Source organism: Phyllobates terribilis, unplaced genomic scaffold (genome assembly GCF_046119375.1).
Source record: "Phyllobates terribilis strain yellow unplaced genomic scaffold, ASM4611937v1 Scaffold_2__4_contigs__length_985480577, whole genome shotgun sequence".
NCBI lineage: Eukaryota > Metazoa > Chordata > Amphibia > Anura > Dendrobatidae > Phyllobates > Phyllobates terribilis.
This window is the reverse complement of record NW_027362762.1, coordinates 948,323,578-948,341,081: the sequence shown is the minus strand read 5'-3', so window position 1 is coordinate 948,341,081 and position 17,504 is coordinate 948,323,578. Positions and strand designations below refer to the sequence as shown.

The 17,504-nt window shown below is 46.8% G+C and overlaps 1 protein-coding gene across 1 annotated transcript in view; it reads left to right on the top strand.

Moving 5' to 3' along the window:
* Positions 1 to 17,504, top strand: part of LOC141253094 (cell surface glycoprotein CD200 receptor 1-A-like) — a 181,151-nt gene that overhangs the window by 75,856 nt on the left and 87,791 nt on the right. Inside the window, exon 3 of the mRNA XM_073670853.1 lies at positions 4,594 to 4,851. Coding sequence (XP_073526954.1) covers positions 4,594 to 4,851 — 258 coding nt within the window. The remainder of the gene's footprint in view (positions 1 to 4,593; positions 4,852 to 17,504) is intronic.

The following is a 17,504-nucleotide window of genomic DNA, read 5'->3' as shown; positions in this document are numbered from 1 at the left end:
AAAGAGGCCCATTGGTGTTGTGAAGGCAGTTTTATCTTTGTCTTCAGGGGCCATAGGAACTTGCCAGTAGCCACTAGTCAGGTCTAAAGTGGAAAAGTAGGCCACGGCCCCTAAAGCTGTGAGAGACTCCTCTATCCGAGGCAAGGGATAGGCATCTTTATGCGTGATATTGTTCATTTTGTAATAGTCCACGCAGAACCGTATGGTCCCATCTTTCTTCTTCACTAGAACAAGGTGGACGGCCCATGGACTGTGGCTATCCCTGATCACATTTGCTTTCTTCAAGTCCTGGACCATTTTCTTCACCTGCTGATACATGGCAGAGCTGTTTCAAAATTCCAGTATCCGAGACACCTCTCTATCAGTCTCTAAAACGTCCCTGGGGCATTACACACCCCAAACAGTATATAATTGAATTCAAAGAGGCCCATTGGTGTTGTGAAGGCAGTTTTATCTTTGTCTTCAGGGGCCATAGGACCTTGCCAGTAGCCACTAGTCAGGTCTAAAGTGGAAAAGTAGGCCACGGCCCCTAAAGCTGTGAGAGACTCCTCTATCCAAGGCAAGGGATAGGCATCTTTATGCGTGATATTGTTCATTTTGTAATAGTCCACGCAGAACCATATGGTCCCATCTTTCTTCTTCACTAGAACAAGGTGGACGGCCCATGGACTGTGGCTATCCCTGATCACATTTGCTTTCTTCATGTCCTGGACCATTTTCTTCATCTGCTGATACATGGCAGGTGGTACCGCCCTGTACCTTTCTTTGATGGGGAGATGGTCACCTGTCAAGATGATATCCTGGATTAGACTGGTCTGCCCATAGTCCATGGGGTGTTGGTAGAAGGCTTGTTGGTGCTGTTTGGCTACATCTAATACTCCTTGAATCTGTTCATCTGGAGTGGTATCATCGCCAGCGTTCAATGTGGCCCACCAAGGCAGCATCTTCAGCTGCATTTTCTGCTGAGGTTGCTTGTTGTGAAGCCATAAGAGAGGTTTCCACTAGATCTTCTGGGTTTACAGTATACAGGCTGGCTACGGCATAATATTTCTTCAGGTCCACTGGTTGGTCCCCTAGATTGATCAGGTGAATGGTTACTTGCCCTCTGGACACAGTAACTAGGCTTCTTGCTGCTAGGACAGGTAGTTCATCCTTCATCAAGACAGGCTGTACGAAGGCCTCGTAGTCTTGTCCCGCACTCCCATACAAGCTCTACACCACACCAGAGTCTCTGTTTCAGGTTGTAACTGGACAGGTTGGGCATCCTTGATGTGGGCGCGGCATATCTCCCCTTTTTTGTTGGTAAACTTTTGTTGAGTCGCCAACACCTGCATGGTCTCATGGATAGCCTTCTGAGAGTCTTTGGATACATTTGGCAGGGACTGTCGTAGGGCTTCCAGCACTTCGGTATAGCAGTTTCGGAGAACATTAGTGCCTAGAATAACAGGAAAGGTGTAATTTTCTGTAACTTGGATCACTACTACCCCTTGTCGTGTGTGTTCGGTCTTTCCAATCAGAAACGTGGGTTCCCAGTAGCCGCTTATTGCTACTGACTTTCCATTGGTGGCTATGATGTGGAGCCAGGCCTTTGGAGGTTGTGTCAGCTGGGCTCCTTTTCAGCACTCTTCAAATGCCATATGCCAGATAGTGGTCACTTGAGACCTGGTGTTAATCAAGGCAGGGAAACTCACTTTTAATGCTGACTTTAACCCTGAGGCGAGTGCCCATGTACTTTGGCATCCAGGCTGGATCTATGGGACTTAAGATCTCTCCTCCTGAGGGGTGTCCCACCGCCTCAGAGGATAATCGTTTAACTGCCAGCAGTCCTCTTCTTGATGCCCATGTTGATGACAATATCTGCATTCTAGTCTTCGGGTACTCTTGTACCTGGTATCTGAAGACCTCTCTGGGGGTTGGCGTCTGTTCTCTCTTGGTCCTGGGGGTGGCCGTTCCCATTCTAATCTTGGAGAATCTTCTCTTTCCCAACAAGAGAGATACTCCAGTCACTCCAACCACTTCATCACCTTTTCCAGATTTGCAGCGAGACGAGAGACTTGACCGACTAGGGTGGCTTCATCTTCTGATGGTGGGACCCGGGCTCCTTGCTCAGCAATATGACTTGAAAGGAGGAACTCTGAGGCAGGCTTAATCCTTCTATCTTCTTGGGTCTCAGACTGAAGCTTCTCCTCCAGGACCTCTATGGCTAGTTCCTTGATTTCCAGGAAAGAGGAACCCGGATGCTGGATGGACGGCATTTTTAGTTGACTCTTCAGAGTCTTGTCCAACACACCTTCTATGAATTGTTCTTGAAGACTCTGATCTTGACCCTCAGCCTCGCGAGTGTCCACATGGATGATGGCTCTCAAACCTTCCTCCAGTGACAGGGCAAAGTTTCTGAGGGACTCTTGGGGTTTCTTCCTCTTTCCGTAAAAATGCTTCTTCAGCTTTGAAGCGATCCTTGATTCAAAAGTGACCTTCAATCTCTCCAAGATCTCATCTCCTGTTTGGCGTTCAAACCGAGGCCAGGACTTGACCTCCTGGAGTGCGGCTCCCTGTTGCTGACCAATTAAGATCTCCACTTTCTGCTCTTCAGAGACAGGGTACAGTTGGAAGGTAGACTGCATTCTCTCTCTGAACTCTCTGTAGGTGTGAGGCGCTCCTTCATAGTGGGGAAGCCAAGGGGCCCCGAAGTAATATGGCATGTCAGAGGCATGATAAAGCTGGTTCCTGTGGCTGCGGAGGATGGACTAGCATTCACTGGGATACTAGGTAAACGTCTCCGTGGCCGCATTACTTGGGTTTCTGATGAGTCCTCCTGCTCCATGGTGTAGCTATTTTCGCTGTGAGACATTGATTTTGATATCCTGCATCAGACCAGATGGATCAATTTGAGCAAATTCGAAATTTTGGGAGGTGTTGCTAGGGGCAACAGCTGGGAAATGGGAGCGTGGCCCCTTTAAGACTTGCAGTGGCAATTTTTTCTGTAAAGTCGTCTATACCAGAGGACAGATAAAGGTTCAGACAGTCTCTCCCCCCTTTGGTTTCCCCAGCAGTACTCAGGCCTCTGTAGCATGATACTCCGAGTTCCAGTGATTCAGGAATCGCAGTGGTGCATAGGAAACTGCAAAATGGCGGATGACCCTGGTGCGTGCTGAAGCACCCGTGGCGGCAGGATCTTCCCCTATTCTCAGGCAAATAAAGTTCTTTTAAAACAGGACTGGGTCAATTCAGTACAAGGTGAACATAAGGCACAGAAGTAAATATTCTGTTTGTGACGCCATAAATTTCAGATGTAAATTACAAGAGTAGTAGGGCCAGGAGGCACTATTAGGCCCAGGCGTAGGTGTCGAGCGGTGGTATGGCTCTTCTGTGCTGGTGTGCAGTTTGGGGTGTCACGCTGCTCCTACCTGGTTCATGGTGCTCCAGACCCGTTCACAGGTTATATCTAGAGGATTTAGAGGTAGGTAGGAAGAAGGCCGACCAGACCTTGTTCTGGCAAGGTACTTAATCTTAGCAACCCTTGCACCCTATGCCTCACCTCTAGACAGGCTTGACTCTCTCTAACCGCCAACTACCAACTGCCAATTCCCCCTTGTCACCATAGTGTCCAGACTATAGAGGACGTTGATCAGACATCCTCCAATACAGTCTGTTGCCGACCCTTATACCGCCACCTGCTGGTCTCCAGTGGTATTACAGAGCAACAGTTTACCTGTAAGTTAACAGCATGACACCAGGCAATACATCAAAGTATAAATTATTTTACAGACTCCTATGAATGCAGAAATGTTTGTAATGGCCCCTTTTGGGTCATAGCAGATGAAGGTACAAAAATTCCCACAGACTCCAAAATATAGTAGAAATCCTTCCAAGAAGAACTGGAGGGAGCTTTTATATATAACGATATATCTTTCGTGTATATAATTTTGCTTCGTTAGTCCTTATTACATCAGTCTATATGTCCTCCATTGGGGTATTATCAATTAGTTATAGGTATACTTTCTACCCCACTTTCTCTGTGATTGTGTTATTCAGAACGATATATCTGCAGACTTCATATTTATGTCTATGGATATGGGATGAGGGGTCAGAAAAGATCTTGGAAGGGAATGCAAAGGGGGCACATACTTTTGGTATGTATAGTGTATGATTATGTGGTCATATGTGGTGGAATGTTTACAGCGGCAGGAAAAAAATGTGTGGACCAGGTTGTTGGTGGTGATGACCTGTCCGCTTCATGCATTTCGGTTACTGAGAACATGACCGCCTTAGTACCAACACGTGTGTTCATCTTCACCTTTTCTTGAATTTGCTTCAGAGAGACTATTAACAACTTTGTCTCAACAAAACATCTGACAGCTTATTATATTGGACCTGTAGAGGTTATATAATACAAGCCTTTTGGTGGGATATTAGCTGCAACATTAATGACTCAACAGTGGTCTCATCAGTCAAACCCAAATTATGTCGCACATCCAAAGGATAGCTTACTTATTCATGAAAATCTTTATAAACAGGGCTAAATTAAAACCCCTTCATCACATGTGCACACATCTCATTATACTAATAACCAAACACCATTCTTTTTCTCAGTTGAGCCATCTAAATTCCTGAAATTAAGCAGTGACGGATCTCCAGAGTGTGGAGCTATCGGTGGGAATCCACCTGCAGAAATCTCCTGGATCCCACATTCAGATGATATAAACACTACAAAACTGGAAGATCCGGACGGGACGTGGTCAGTGATCAGCACTTACAGGAAAAAGAGAATTAATGGGACTTCGATGACTTGCGTTATGTCTCATCCAACGTTTGTAAATCCATGGAAAGAAGTAATTTCACTGAATAGTGGTAAGCATTTACATTATTTTTTTTAACTTAATTTTAGTCAACTAATATCTACAGTGCTCAAAATAAATGGAAAGTAAAATACTTTGGAAAGTAAGATTGCAATCAATATTTCACTGCATAGAAGAACAATTTCCAAAATGTTGGCAAGACTGAAGTTTCATAGAACATTTTTAACCCATAACATGAAAGTAAGGCAATAATTAGTGTTGAGCGATACCTTCCGATATCAGGAAATATCGGATCGGATTGGATCGGGCCGATACCCAAAAAGTATCGGATATCGCCGATTCCGATACCGGAAACCAATGCAAGTCAATGGGACACAAATATCGGAATGAAAATAAACCCTTTCTTTCCTTGTAGGTTAATTCTACATGAAGGAAAACAACTAACAATAATGTAGAATGTATTGGGGGAGGTGGTTGCCCAAATCGATGGGAACAGTGCTCACAGTGAAACATGAAAAGCCGGCAATTCATCAGCGGCATACACCGGTACCCGACAATTTATAACAGAAAGAATAGAGCTTCACACATAGATTAGATAGAAACATGTCAGTCACATATATAATAAGTACAGTGACAGTGTTGCTTACTGTACTTGTCATTTAGTGTAAAGGATTTATTAAAAAAAATATTAGTGTTTTCATGCACCGTCTCTTTAAAAAAGCCGGCCGGCAATTCAGCAGCGGTACCCGACAATTTAGAATAGAAAGAATAGAGCATCACACATAGATTAGATAGATAGAAACATGTCAGTCACATATATATGAAGTACAGTGACAGTGTTGATTACTGTACTTGTCATTTAGTGTTAAAATAAAGGATTTATTAAAATAAAAATTGGCGTGGGATCCCCCATAATTTTAGTCTCTAGCGGAGGTTAAGCAGACGGCTGGGGCAGATGTTTGAAGCCTGGGAAGGGGGTAATACCCACGGAGCTTCCCAGGCTACTAATATCAGCCCCCAGCTGAATACCTAGCCTTTACCAAAGAAATGACGTTGGGTCCCCCCTATTTTAATAGCTAGCAAAGGCTAGGCAGACAGCTGGGGGCTGATATTAATAGCCCAGGAAGGGTGCCATGAATATTGGACCCCTCCCAGGCTAGAAACACCAGCCGTCAGCCGCCTCAGAAATGGCGCATCCATAGAATGCGCCAATTCTGGCGCTTAGCCTCGCTCTTCCACGCTGCCCTGGTGCGGTGGCAGTGGGGTAATAGGGCTGGGGTTCATGTCAGCGCCAGCTGCCATGAAGCCCAGGTTAGTAATGATGGGCGTCTATGAGACACCCCCATTACTAACCTACAAAGTGTTAAAAAGAAAACACACACTACACCCAGAAAAAAATAATTTATTTGAAATAAAATACACCATTTTATTTAATTCTTAGTTTACTAAAAAAAAATAGTTACCTGTCCACGTTCCTGCGCTGATCTCCCATGCACAGCTGTCACATCTGGAGATGGTGACAGCTGTGCATGGCTGCTGTAAGCTCACACTGCCGGGAACACGTCCGCTCCCGGCAGCGGGAGCCACTGACTGAGGTCACCGGAGTGCATTCAGTCAGCGCTGCTCCGGAGACCTCCTTTACAGCACTGCTGTACCGTGGGAATTTCTCACGGTACAGCAGGGCCGTAAAGGAGCTAACCGGAGCAGCGCTGCCTGAACTCCGGCGAACCCGCTTATGCAATGATGGGGCTGCTTTACGGCCCCTTCATTCTAGCGGCGGCAGCGGTTCAGAGCGGTCACATTCTATGTGGCTGCTCTAAACTGGATATCTTCGTGGGACACTCGTGGACTACTACGGAGGGGTAAGGATAAGGTTGTGGTTTATTATTTTACATTTTATTACAGGAGATCGATGGCTTCGGGGAATTAGGTGTCTAGGTGAGTATAGGTGTAGTTTTTTATTTTTTACTTTATTTTAGGTGGCGATCGGCGGGGACAGGTAATGTATAAACTAATTTATTGTAGGTAACCACTGGCCACCAATGACATGTATTTAAAATTTATTGGAGACCAAAAAAACATGTATAGGGGCAAAAATAGCACATGGGGCAGTTTAAATAGCAGGATCAGGCTGATGGGAACTACTGCTCCCATCGAGCTGATCCTGCTGGCACGAGTGGACGGGGGACAGACATAGGCCGATGGGAGTAGTAGTGTCACATCGGCCTATGTCTGCCTGCACGCACACACCCGCAGACATCGCACAGACACCGCGCACACCCGCACACACTCGCAGACATCGCACAGACACCGCGCACACCGCGTACACACCCGCAGACATCGCACAGACACCCCGCACACACCCGCAGACATCGCACAGACACCGCGCACACACCAATCATGACGGGCTGATGGTCTGGGAGGTGAGGCTGACCTGTGCGGCTGTGGGAAAGTTCATGTGAGTTCATGCAATGCAGTCAAGCATGAACTCACATTAACCCTCTGAGGGGACCGCGGCGACTTCAAATGAACAGCTGATCAGCATCACCTGATACCTCAGCTGTTCATTTGAAATAACCGGCGGGAGAGCGCAGCACAGAACGGGAAAGCCGGCGGTGAAGTCTTTTCACTGCCGGCTTTCCCGCCCGGGTCCTTCGCTCCCTGCTCCTTGGTGCTGTGCTCCCCGCCCGGTCCTAACTTACGATCAGGATGGGGGGAGCAGAGGATCGGGGTGGGAGGCTGCGGGGAAGCAGTACTGGGCTGTGTGATTGTTTAAAAACCGGCGGCTTTTTACCGCCCGCCGGCTTTTAAACAATCAGGAGAATTCTTTCAAGCTGGGATGGCATTCTGATGACAGGCTGGATCTCAGCTGAGCGCTGCCATCCAGCTTGTCATCCTTCAGAGACACTTCAGAGCGCAGGCATTATGGGAACTTCCGATTCCGGTATTCGATATTGTAAAAGTATCGGAATTAAGTATCGGAATTCCGATACCGCGAATATCGGCCGATACCTGATATTTCAGTATCGGAATGCTCAACACTAGCAATAATATAACTTTCATTACAAAATCTTCAGTTTTACTGAAATTAGTTTGTGCAAAAATGAATAGACCTCACATCAAAATCATCTACATCTAGTATTTTGTATGACCTTTATAAAGACGCATCACATCTTCTAGACGTGAAAAGAACATGTTGGTGACATATTGCAATGGCTATCTTTTTCCATTCTTTAAGAACAATCTCTTTTAAAGCCTGAATGCTGGATGGAGAGTGATGACTTATCTCTTCGAAATTCCCCATAGATGTTCGGTTGGGTTCAAATCAGGAGACATTTGCCCACTGAATCACTGAAGCACCTCATACTTCTTTTATTAATTGTGTCATGAAGTCACAGATGTCCTGCTCTATAGTGAAAGAGTAGATGCTACCATCACTCCGTGCCCTTGGTAGATGTGCACACTTCCAACATGACAATGATCCAAAACACACATCTGTTGCATTTCTTAAAAAGAACAGGGTGAAAGGGATTCAGTGGACAAGTGTCTCTTGATATGACCCCAATGGACACCTCTGGGGAATTCTGAAGACACAAGTTTTCATCACTCTCCATACACCATCCAGACTCTAAAAGAGCTTGTTATTGAGGAATGGTAAAAGATTAAAGATGCAATATGTCGTCAACTTGTTCCTTCCAGGCCTAGAAGACATGGTGCTGTCCTTAAAAATCATGGAGGTCATACAAAGTACTAGATGTAGGAGTTTTTGATTTGTGGTGTACTCATTTTTGCATGAACTAATTTCAGTAAAACTAAAGATTTTGTTATTTCAAGTTATATTATTACCCTTTCTTTCATGTTATGGGTTAAAAAAAATTTCTATGAAACTCCGTCTTGTCAAATAATTGGAAATTGTTCTTGTGTTTAGTGACGTATTGATTAAAATATTATTTTTCAAAGGGGTGTACTCATTTATGCTGAACACTTTAAATAACCAGCACAAGGAGAAGCCAGCTGTATCCTGATGCAGACAGCTTTTATGGAAAACAATGGGAGCAGTAGATATCTGCATGTGTTCCACAGCTCTGATAAATCCCACTTGTCAACTCTTCTGATAGGCTCCTGAAAATGGTGACCTCCTGAACACCCAGAAGAGTCAGCAAATTTTTGGGTGTCACGGAGAATCAATTCAAAATGGTTATTGTGAAGGATGGCACCAGAGAGATCATGCGGAATCCCACTGTTTCCACCACATGTGAAGGATGGCACCAGAGAGATCACGCAGAATCCCACCGCTGCCACCACATGTGAAGGATCCCCACTGTGCCTCCCACCTGACGTCACTATTACGTCAGACAGATCACGTGATATGGATCCACACTTTGCACTAGCATGACGTTCTGCACCCCCTCGAGGACGCATAAGGTCAGATTGTTACAGTTCTACACAGACACCCTGTGTCCACACAAATACAGGAAGGCATCGAGAGTGAGAAGAGGTGGCCCACTCAATCACTAACGTAGCACCACACTCGTTCTCACCTCTGACAGGCTGAGCGGACCCTCTCACTAACCCCAGTGAAGCAGAACCTTATCAGCCCGGTAGAGCTGCCACCATTTCCTATTAGACATAAGCCCCGGTCCGTAATGGGAATTATATGGGCCAGAAACCAGCCTCGGTAGCATGTGAGTTGAACCGAACAACGGACGTGTGGATTTGTGGATCGAGATAAAATAGCAGCCCAAGGATAAATTATATATTTAATCGCCTTAAGGGCACACTAGACAATACACTATATACAGTGCCTACAAGTAGTATTCAACCCCCTGCAGATTTAGCTGGTTTGATAAGATGCAAATAAGTTAGAGCCTTCAAACTGCAAACGAGAGTAGGTTTTATGAACAGAAGCATAAATCTTACAAACCAAAAAGTTATGTTGCTCAGTTGAATTTTATTAAATTTTAAACATAAAAGTGTGGGTCAATTATTATACAACCCCTATGTTTAATATTTTGTGGAATAACCCTTGTTTGCAATTACAGCTAATAATCGTCTTTTATAAGACCTGATCAGGCCGGCACAGGTCTGTGGAGTTATCTTGGCCCACTCCTCCATGCAGATCTTCTCCAAGTTATCTAGGTTCTTTGGGAGTCTCATGTGGACTTATTCTTGAGCTCCTTCCACAAGTTTTCAATTGGGTTAAGGTCAGGAGACTGACTAGGCCACTCCAACACCTTGACTTTTTCCCTATTGAACCAGGCCTTGGTTTTCTTGGCTGTGTGCTTTGGGTCGTTGTCTTGTTGGAAGATGAAATTACGACCCATCTTAAGATCCTTGATGGAGGAGCGGAGGTTCTTGGCCAAAATCTCCAGGTAGGCCGTGCTATCCATCTTCCCATGGATGCGGACCAGATGGCCAGGCCCCTTGGCAGAGAAACAGCCCCACAGCATGATGCTGCCACTACCATGCTTGACTGTAGGGATGGTATTCTTGGGGTCGTATGCAGTGCTATCCAGTCTCCAAACGTCACGTGTGTGGTTGGCACCAAAGATCTCGATCTTGGTCTCATCAGACCATAGAACCTTGAACCAGTCTGTCTCAGAGTCCTCCAAGTGATCATGAGCAAACTGTAGACGAGCCTTGACATGACGCTTTGAAAGTAAAGGTACCTTACGGGCTCGTCTGGAACGGAGACCATTGCGGTGGAGTACGTTACTTATGGTATTGACTGAAACCAATGTCCCCACTGCCATGAGATCTTCCCGGAGCTCCTTCCTTGTTGTCCTTGGGTTAGCCTTGACTCTTCGGACAAGCCTGGCCTCGGCACAGGAGGACACTTTCAAAGGCTGTCCTGGCCGTGGAAGGCTAACAGTAGTTCCATAAGCCTTCCACTTACGGATGATGCTCCCAACAGTGGAGACAGGTAGGTCCAACTCCTTGGAAAGGGTTTTGTACCCCTTGCCAGCCTTGTGACCCTCCACGATCTTGTCTCTGATGGCCTTGGAATGCTCCTTTGTCTTTCCCATGTTGACCATGTCTGAGTGCTGTTCACAAGTTTGGGGAGGGTCTTAAATAGTCAGAAAAGGCTGGCAAAAGAGATCTTTAATCCACACATGTGAAGCTCATTATTCTTGGTGCCTGAACTACTTCTTAATACTTTAGGGGGACCAAACAGAATTCTTGTGGTTTGAGGGGTTGAATAATAAATGACACTCTGAATTAACTTTTAACGTTTTTAAAAAAAAAAAAAAAATTTGCTGCAGTGCATTTCCCACTTCCAGGCTGATCTACAGTACAAATGTCACAATGCCAAGTTAATTCCGCATGTGTCAACCAGCTAAATCTGCAGGGGGTTGAATACTACTTGTAGGCACTGTACATAAGGGTTATACATACATAATGGTCAGAGATGCAAACACAATAGTAGTGGTACAAAAGTATGCAGTTATTAAGAGTCAGTTACCAGTCAAATTAAAGGCCTGTCTTGCGGGGGAGGGCTGCAACATGGGAGGCTTGTGGTTTCCTCTGTTGTGTGACTTCTCCCACATGATGTGTTGTCGTAACCTTCCAGAGAAAAAAGCTATAGGCCAAGAGCTGCAGGAGCTTTTAAACCCTCTGGGTCATTCACCTCCTCCCCCTGGCTGGACCTAAATTTCCACCCCTGGCCTCAAGCAGCTAGAAACTCCAGAAACTAAAATAGGTCATGACTTCTTAGTAGTTCCCAGGGAGCCTGTTCTGGTGTCATCGGATCCAGCTGGGACCTGCTACATGTGGAGACTAAACACAGTGGCCCTAGGAATTTCTGAATGGCTGTGCTGTGTATCTCCATATCCCTATGTGCTAGATTGGGTTGAGACCCAGGCGGACATTCACCATGTCCTTGGGATTTCAGAAATCTATTCGATGTATGGCTAGAACTAGTGATGAGCGAGCACTAAAATGCTCGGGTCAAGCAAATTGGAATACTCGGGTACTCGACCCGAGCAACTAACCCAATGTAAGTCTATGGGAAACTCGAGCATTTTTCCGGCGGCTTCCCCCGGTGGTCTGCAGAGGGCCTAAAAATTGCCCAAATCAATGGGAACAGTGCTCAAATGACATGGGAACAGCATGGGGAAGACCCCTGGAAGCATCTCTGACTCCCAGGTCACTGCTGTCAACAACATTGTCAGAGTATTACGCCACTTTTACGGACTCACAATAAAACATACAAAAACAAAACCAAAATGGATTTTCCTGGGAAATATGTTAAGGAACATCCTTTCCAGGGTAATGACTTGTATATAAGGCAAAATAAATAACCAAAACCAAAAATACTCCTCCACAACTTGGGCTATGTTCACACGTAGCGCTTTTGATGCATTTTTGCACTTTTGCTTTGCTTTCAACCAAGACAAATGCATTCACTGGGAAATGTCATTTTAACATTTTACAACCTTATCTGGCCATGTGGTGTGTGACACATAATCAGACACATGCATACAGTGCTGAAAAGACATGCGAACAGCATGGGGAAGACCTCTGGAAGCATCTCTGACTCCCAGGTCACTGCCTAAAAGTGTGCCCATCATAAGTGATCCTTGGCACATGCGAAGATGCCTAACGCCACGCACCTGTCATTGCAGATTTGCAAAAATCACCATCCATGCCCTTGTCCCACTGCAGTGTTCAGTTGTCCCTACCCCATTCCTTGGAATGCAAGCGCAAGTATGCAGGCAGCCACCCACCCACAGGCTGCAATACTATACTGCCAAATTTTTGACAGCTGCTTGCACTTAAAATGTGGCCTTTTAGGCTCGTGGAGGCGGAAGCTTTTCACAACCTTATGCCGGCGGCGGCCGGGTGTCCATACTCGGTCCCTAGCCGCCACTATATTTCCCGGTATCGCCTCCGCCTTCCACAAGCACGGGTACCACAAGATTACCCGTGCCCTCCCCAGTGCACTTACTGGGAAGGACCGCCTAACCACAAACACGTGGACAGGTGAATGTGGCCAGGGACGGTACGGAGCCAGTCCACGACTTTTTTTGCTAAGAGTTGTATTTAGCTGGGTGAAAGGACTGGCATAGAGGGAAACCCTATCTACCCTGCATGTCATTTCTCCCAGGAAGTCCTCTAAAGCTGCTTGCACTTGAAATGTGGCCTGAACATTACTGCTGGTACTTTTCTGTGGGAATTTGCTTGCCTCCTACCAGCCTGGAATATTTCCAGCAAACTATGGTACGACTCCATGGTATTAGCAGTGCCCCCAGTGCCAGTAGCAAAGCCATCCCCAATTTCCTTCTCAGGAATTTTATTTGGTAGTCTAAGTGGCTGTCCAAATACATTTTCTCACAAAGGAGCTGAAGATAGAGTGGCAGTAGGTGCAAGTTTCTCCAGCCTGTTAGATATTAGAGGGTGAACGGCAGCACATTGGATCAGTGGTTAGCACTGAAGCCTTGCAGCGCTGGGATCCTGGGTTCAAATCCCAGCAAGGACAACATCTACAAGGACTTTGTATGTTCTCCCCGTGTTTGCGTGTATTTCCTCCTCAGTAAAAAAGCAGCCATAGAGTGTCCGGGAACCTTCCCACACACTTTTCTTAGCCAGGACTGCTTCTCGGCAGGGTTGGACGGTCCCACCAGAGAATCCTCTGGTGTGCCTTGGCTTCTACCTCAGGAGAGTTCATGATAGCCCTAACTTTGCAGCTGCTATGGGGCTCTTGAGCGGGTGAGAAAGGTTAGCCCTCAGAACCAAATCCTCTGGTGGGCACAATGTTTTTCAATCTGAAACAGCTTCTCAGTGGGAGTTGTATTTCACCACAGCCATATTTTTTAGTTCGGTGAAAGGACTGGCATAGATGGAAACCGTATCTACCCCGGCTGTCATTTCTCCGTCATCAGGTTCCGCCCATTGTCACACATGACCATGCCTGGCTGTATGTTCAGCGGTAAGAGCCACAGATCAGCCTGCTGTGTTACAGCTTTCAACAACTCTGCAGCGCTGGGCGGTTGGTCAATTAAGCATTAAGCATGTTATCTTCAGCACAGCCTGTTGCCGCTTGGCCAAGGCAGTGCTGCAGTGCTGTCAGCTTGTGACTGATGTGGTCATTTCGGAGATGGAGGAGGAGGTGCATGAGCTGAACAATGTGAATACATTGAGGTTAAAATGGTGACGCTGTTTTTTATACTAAAGAAAGATCCCATTGTTTTGTTTTTTTACGTTATTTTTTAAGACAAATGCATTCACCGGGAAATGTCATATTAACATTTTACAACCTTATCTGGCAATGTGGTATGTGACACATCATCAGACACATCCTGTTTTATTTATGATGGAGGGACTCTGAAAGTCATAAAGCCTACTTTTATAGGGACATCAGACGGCCCTTACTACTCTTAAAAGGCCAGCAGTCGAACCTAGCTATTGTTAGAGAGCCATCAGCCGGCTATGCTTTGTTGTTCCCATTATTAACAAGTGGGTCTCCTATACTGTTATTGCGTATCCAGGCACTGCAAGGGCTGCCAAAAATTTGGACGCAACCCAATACCCCTTTGAAGAGACATAGAGGAGGGTCTCAGTAAAAAAAATGTTGCCATTATAAAGGAGCGGGTCTCCTATAGTGGTCATGCCCATGCTGTGACTGCAAGGGCTGCCAAAATTTGGGAAAAACCCCACTAAGAATTTAAAGACACACGGAGCAGGGCCACAGTAACAAGGTACGACATGTTCCCATTAGAAAGGAGAGAGTCTGCTATACAGTTATAGGGTATGCAGTGAGTCCAACGGCTGACCAATTTTAGGAAAAACCCAACTAAGAATTTAAAGACACAGAGCAGGGCCACAGTAACGACAAATTCCCATTAGAAAGGAGAGAGTCTCCCATAGTGTTGGCCTATGCAGTGAATGCAAGGGCTGCCAAAATTTTGGAGGCACTTCAATGACTCTTGGAAGAGATGTGGACGAGGGCCTCATAAAAAAATGTTCCCATTAGAAGGAGCGGGCCTCCTATACTTGTAATGCCCATGCACTAAGTGTATGGGCTGACAAACATTTACCACTGGGGGGTATACATGAGCATGCCGTAAAAAAAAAAAAAATTACGGGCATCATAAACTCCCTTTAAAAAACTAATGTGGGTTTTGCATCACGGACCACGATCACCCAGGTGATATGGTGGTGGAGGATGAGGAGAAGGAGGAGGACAAGAGCAAATAGCCAAAATCAGGAAGCGTATACCCATGTGTGGGCGTGAAAAGGTGCATGGGAATAAACCTCCCAAGAAAAGACACTGGATTTGAGTTTATGTTACGCTGCTATCATTCGGTGGTGTTGAGAAGTCTGGCCCAATCCAGCCCTTGTTCATTTTTATAAGAGTCAACCTGTCAGTATTTTCAGTTGACAGGCGGATGCGCTTATCAGTTATAATTCCACCAGCGGTACTAAAAACCCGCTCTGATAAAACGCTGGCGGCAGGGCAGGCCAGGACCTCCAAGGCATAGAGAGCCAGTTCATTCCACGTATCCAGCTTGGATACCCAATAATTATAAGGCACAGAGGAATCACGGAGGACATTGGTATGGTTGGCAAGGTACTCCCTCAGCATCTTCCCAAACTTTGCACTCCTTGTGAGAGTACCCCGCACCTCAGGGCCTGTGCGATGGGAGGGTCTGAGAAAACTCTCCCAGAACTTTGACAGTGTTCCCATGCCTCTGCTGGATTGAAGCTGTGACTCTCTCGCCTGTACTCCTTGTTTGTCCAACGAAGTGTGCCCTCTGCCGCCAGCGTTTTCAGATGGGAATTTTTTTAATAGTTCCGCAACAAGGGCCTTCTGGTACTGCCCCATTTTTGTACACCTGTCCGCCTCAGGAATAAGAGATATAAAGTTCTCCATGTAGCATTGGTTTAGAAGTGTCACCAACCAGTATTGACTGTCACCCAAAATTTTGAGAACGCGAGGGTCATGGGAAAGGCAGCGTAACATAAACTCAGCCATGCGTGCCAGACTACTAACAGGCAAGACTTCCATGTCCTCACCAAGAGGATGACTGACCATGCTCTCCTCCTCCTCCTCCTCTCTGTCCTCTGGCCATCCACGCTGAACAGAAGATATGACAGCTGTGCAGGTAGTACCATCTATAGTGATTGAAACTAGCCCCTGTCCTTTCTCCTCCTCCTCATTGTCACCCAATCCACGTTGGGATGAGATGAGGCTTGGCTGTGTGTAAACACCCTGTATGGTTCCTTGCTCCATCTCATTGTGCTCTGCCTGCAATGCATCCTCTTAGACTGTGAGCAAAGAGGATTTCAGAGGACAGAGAAGCGGGATGGTGACGCTAATTATGGCGTCATCGCGGCTCACCATCTTGGTGGAGTCCTCAAAGTTTTGGAGGATGGTACATATATCTGACATCCATGTCCCCTCCTGAGGTCTTATGCGTGGAGTCTGAATTGAATACCGACGGCCTTGTTGATGCTGGTACTCAACAACTGCCCTCTTCTGCTCACAAATCCTTCCCAACATCTGCAGTGTAGAGTTCCAACTTGTGGGGACATCACACACCAGTCTGTGAGCCGGAAGCTGCAAACGGTGCTGAAACACAGCAAGGGTGGCGGAAGCTGTAGCTGACTTTCTAAAATGGGCACACAGGCGGCGTACTTTAACAAGCAGATCCGGCAGCTCCGGGAAGGATTTGAGAAACCGCTGAACCATGAGGTTAAGCACATGGGCCAGGCATGGTACGTGTGTGAGCTCGCCTCGCCTCAGAGCCACCACCAGGTTCCGGCCATTGTCACACACGACCATGCCTGGCTGTAGGTTCAGCGGTGTGAGCCACAGATCTGCCTGCTCTTTCAGAGCTGTCCACAACTCTTCAGCATTGTGCGGTTTGTCACCTAAGCATATTAGCTTCAGCACAGCCTGTTGCCGCTTGGCCAAGGCAGTGCTGCAGTGCTTCCAGCTTGTGACTGATGTGGTCATTTCGGAGATGGAGGCTGAAGAGGAGGAGGAGGCTGAGGTGGATGAGGTGCAGGAGCTGTAGACCGTGGGGGCAACCCTGATTGATCTAGGGTCCACTATCCTTGGCGTCTGGAGGACGTGTTCCATCCCAAGGTCCGACTGGGTCCCGGCTTCCACTATTTTAACCCAGTGTGCCATCAGCGAGATGTACCATCCCTGCCCACAAGCACTTGTCCACGTGTTCGTGATTAGGTGGACTTTACCGATAACTGCATTGTTGAGAGCACGGCTAATGTTTTGGGACACGTGCTTGTGTAATGCGGGGACGGCACACCGGGAGAAATAGTGGCAGCTGGGGACCGAGTACCGAGGGACGGCCACCGCCATCAGGTTGCGGAATGCTTCCGTCTCCACGAGCCTAAATGGCAACATTTCGAGCGCAAGCAGTCGTGACATGTGAGAATTTAGTAGTGTGGCCTGTGGGGCGTTGGCTGCATATTTGCACTTGTGTTCCAAGGACTGGGGTATGGACAACTGAACACTGCGCTGGGACAAGGACATGGACGTGCTTCCTGATGCTGCTACTTGAGAGTGTGCAACGATAGGTGCAGGGCAGGAGGCATCTTCGCATGCAAAATGGACAGGGGACTAGCTTGCATGCACAACAGCGGAAGAAGCAATGGTGCCACCCGCAGACACTGTTACTTGACCCTGGAGTTCGGCCCACAAGGTCGGGTGCTTTGCTGCCATGTGCCTGATCATGCTGG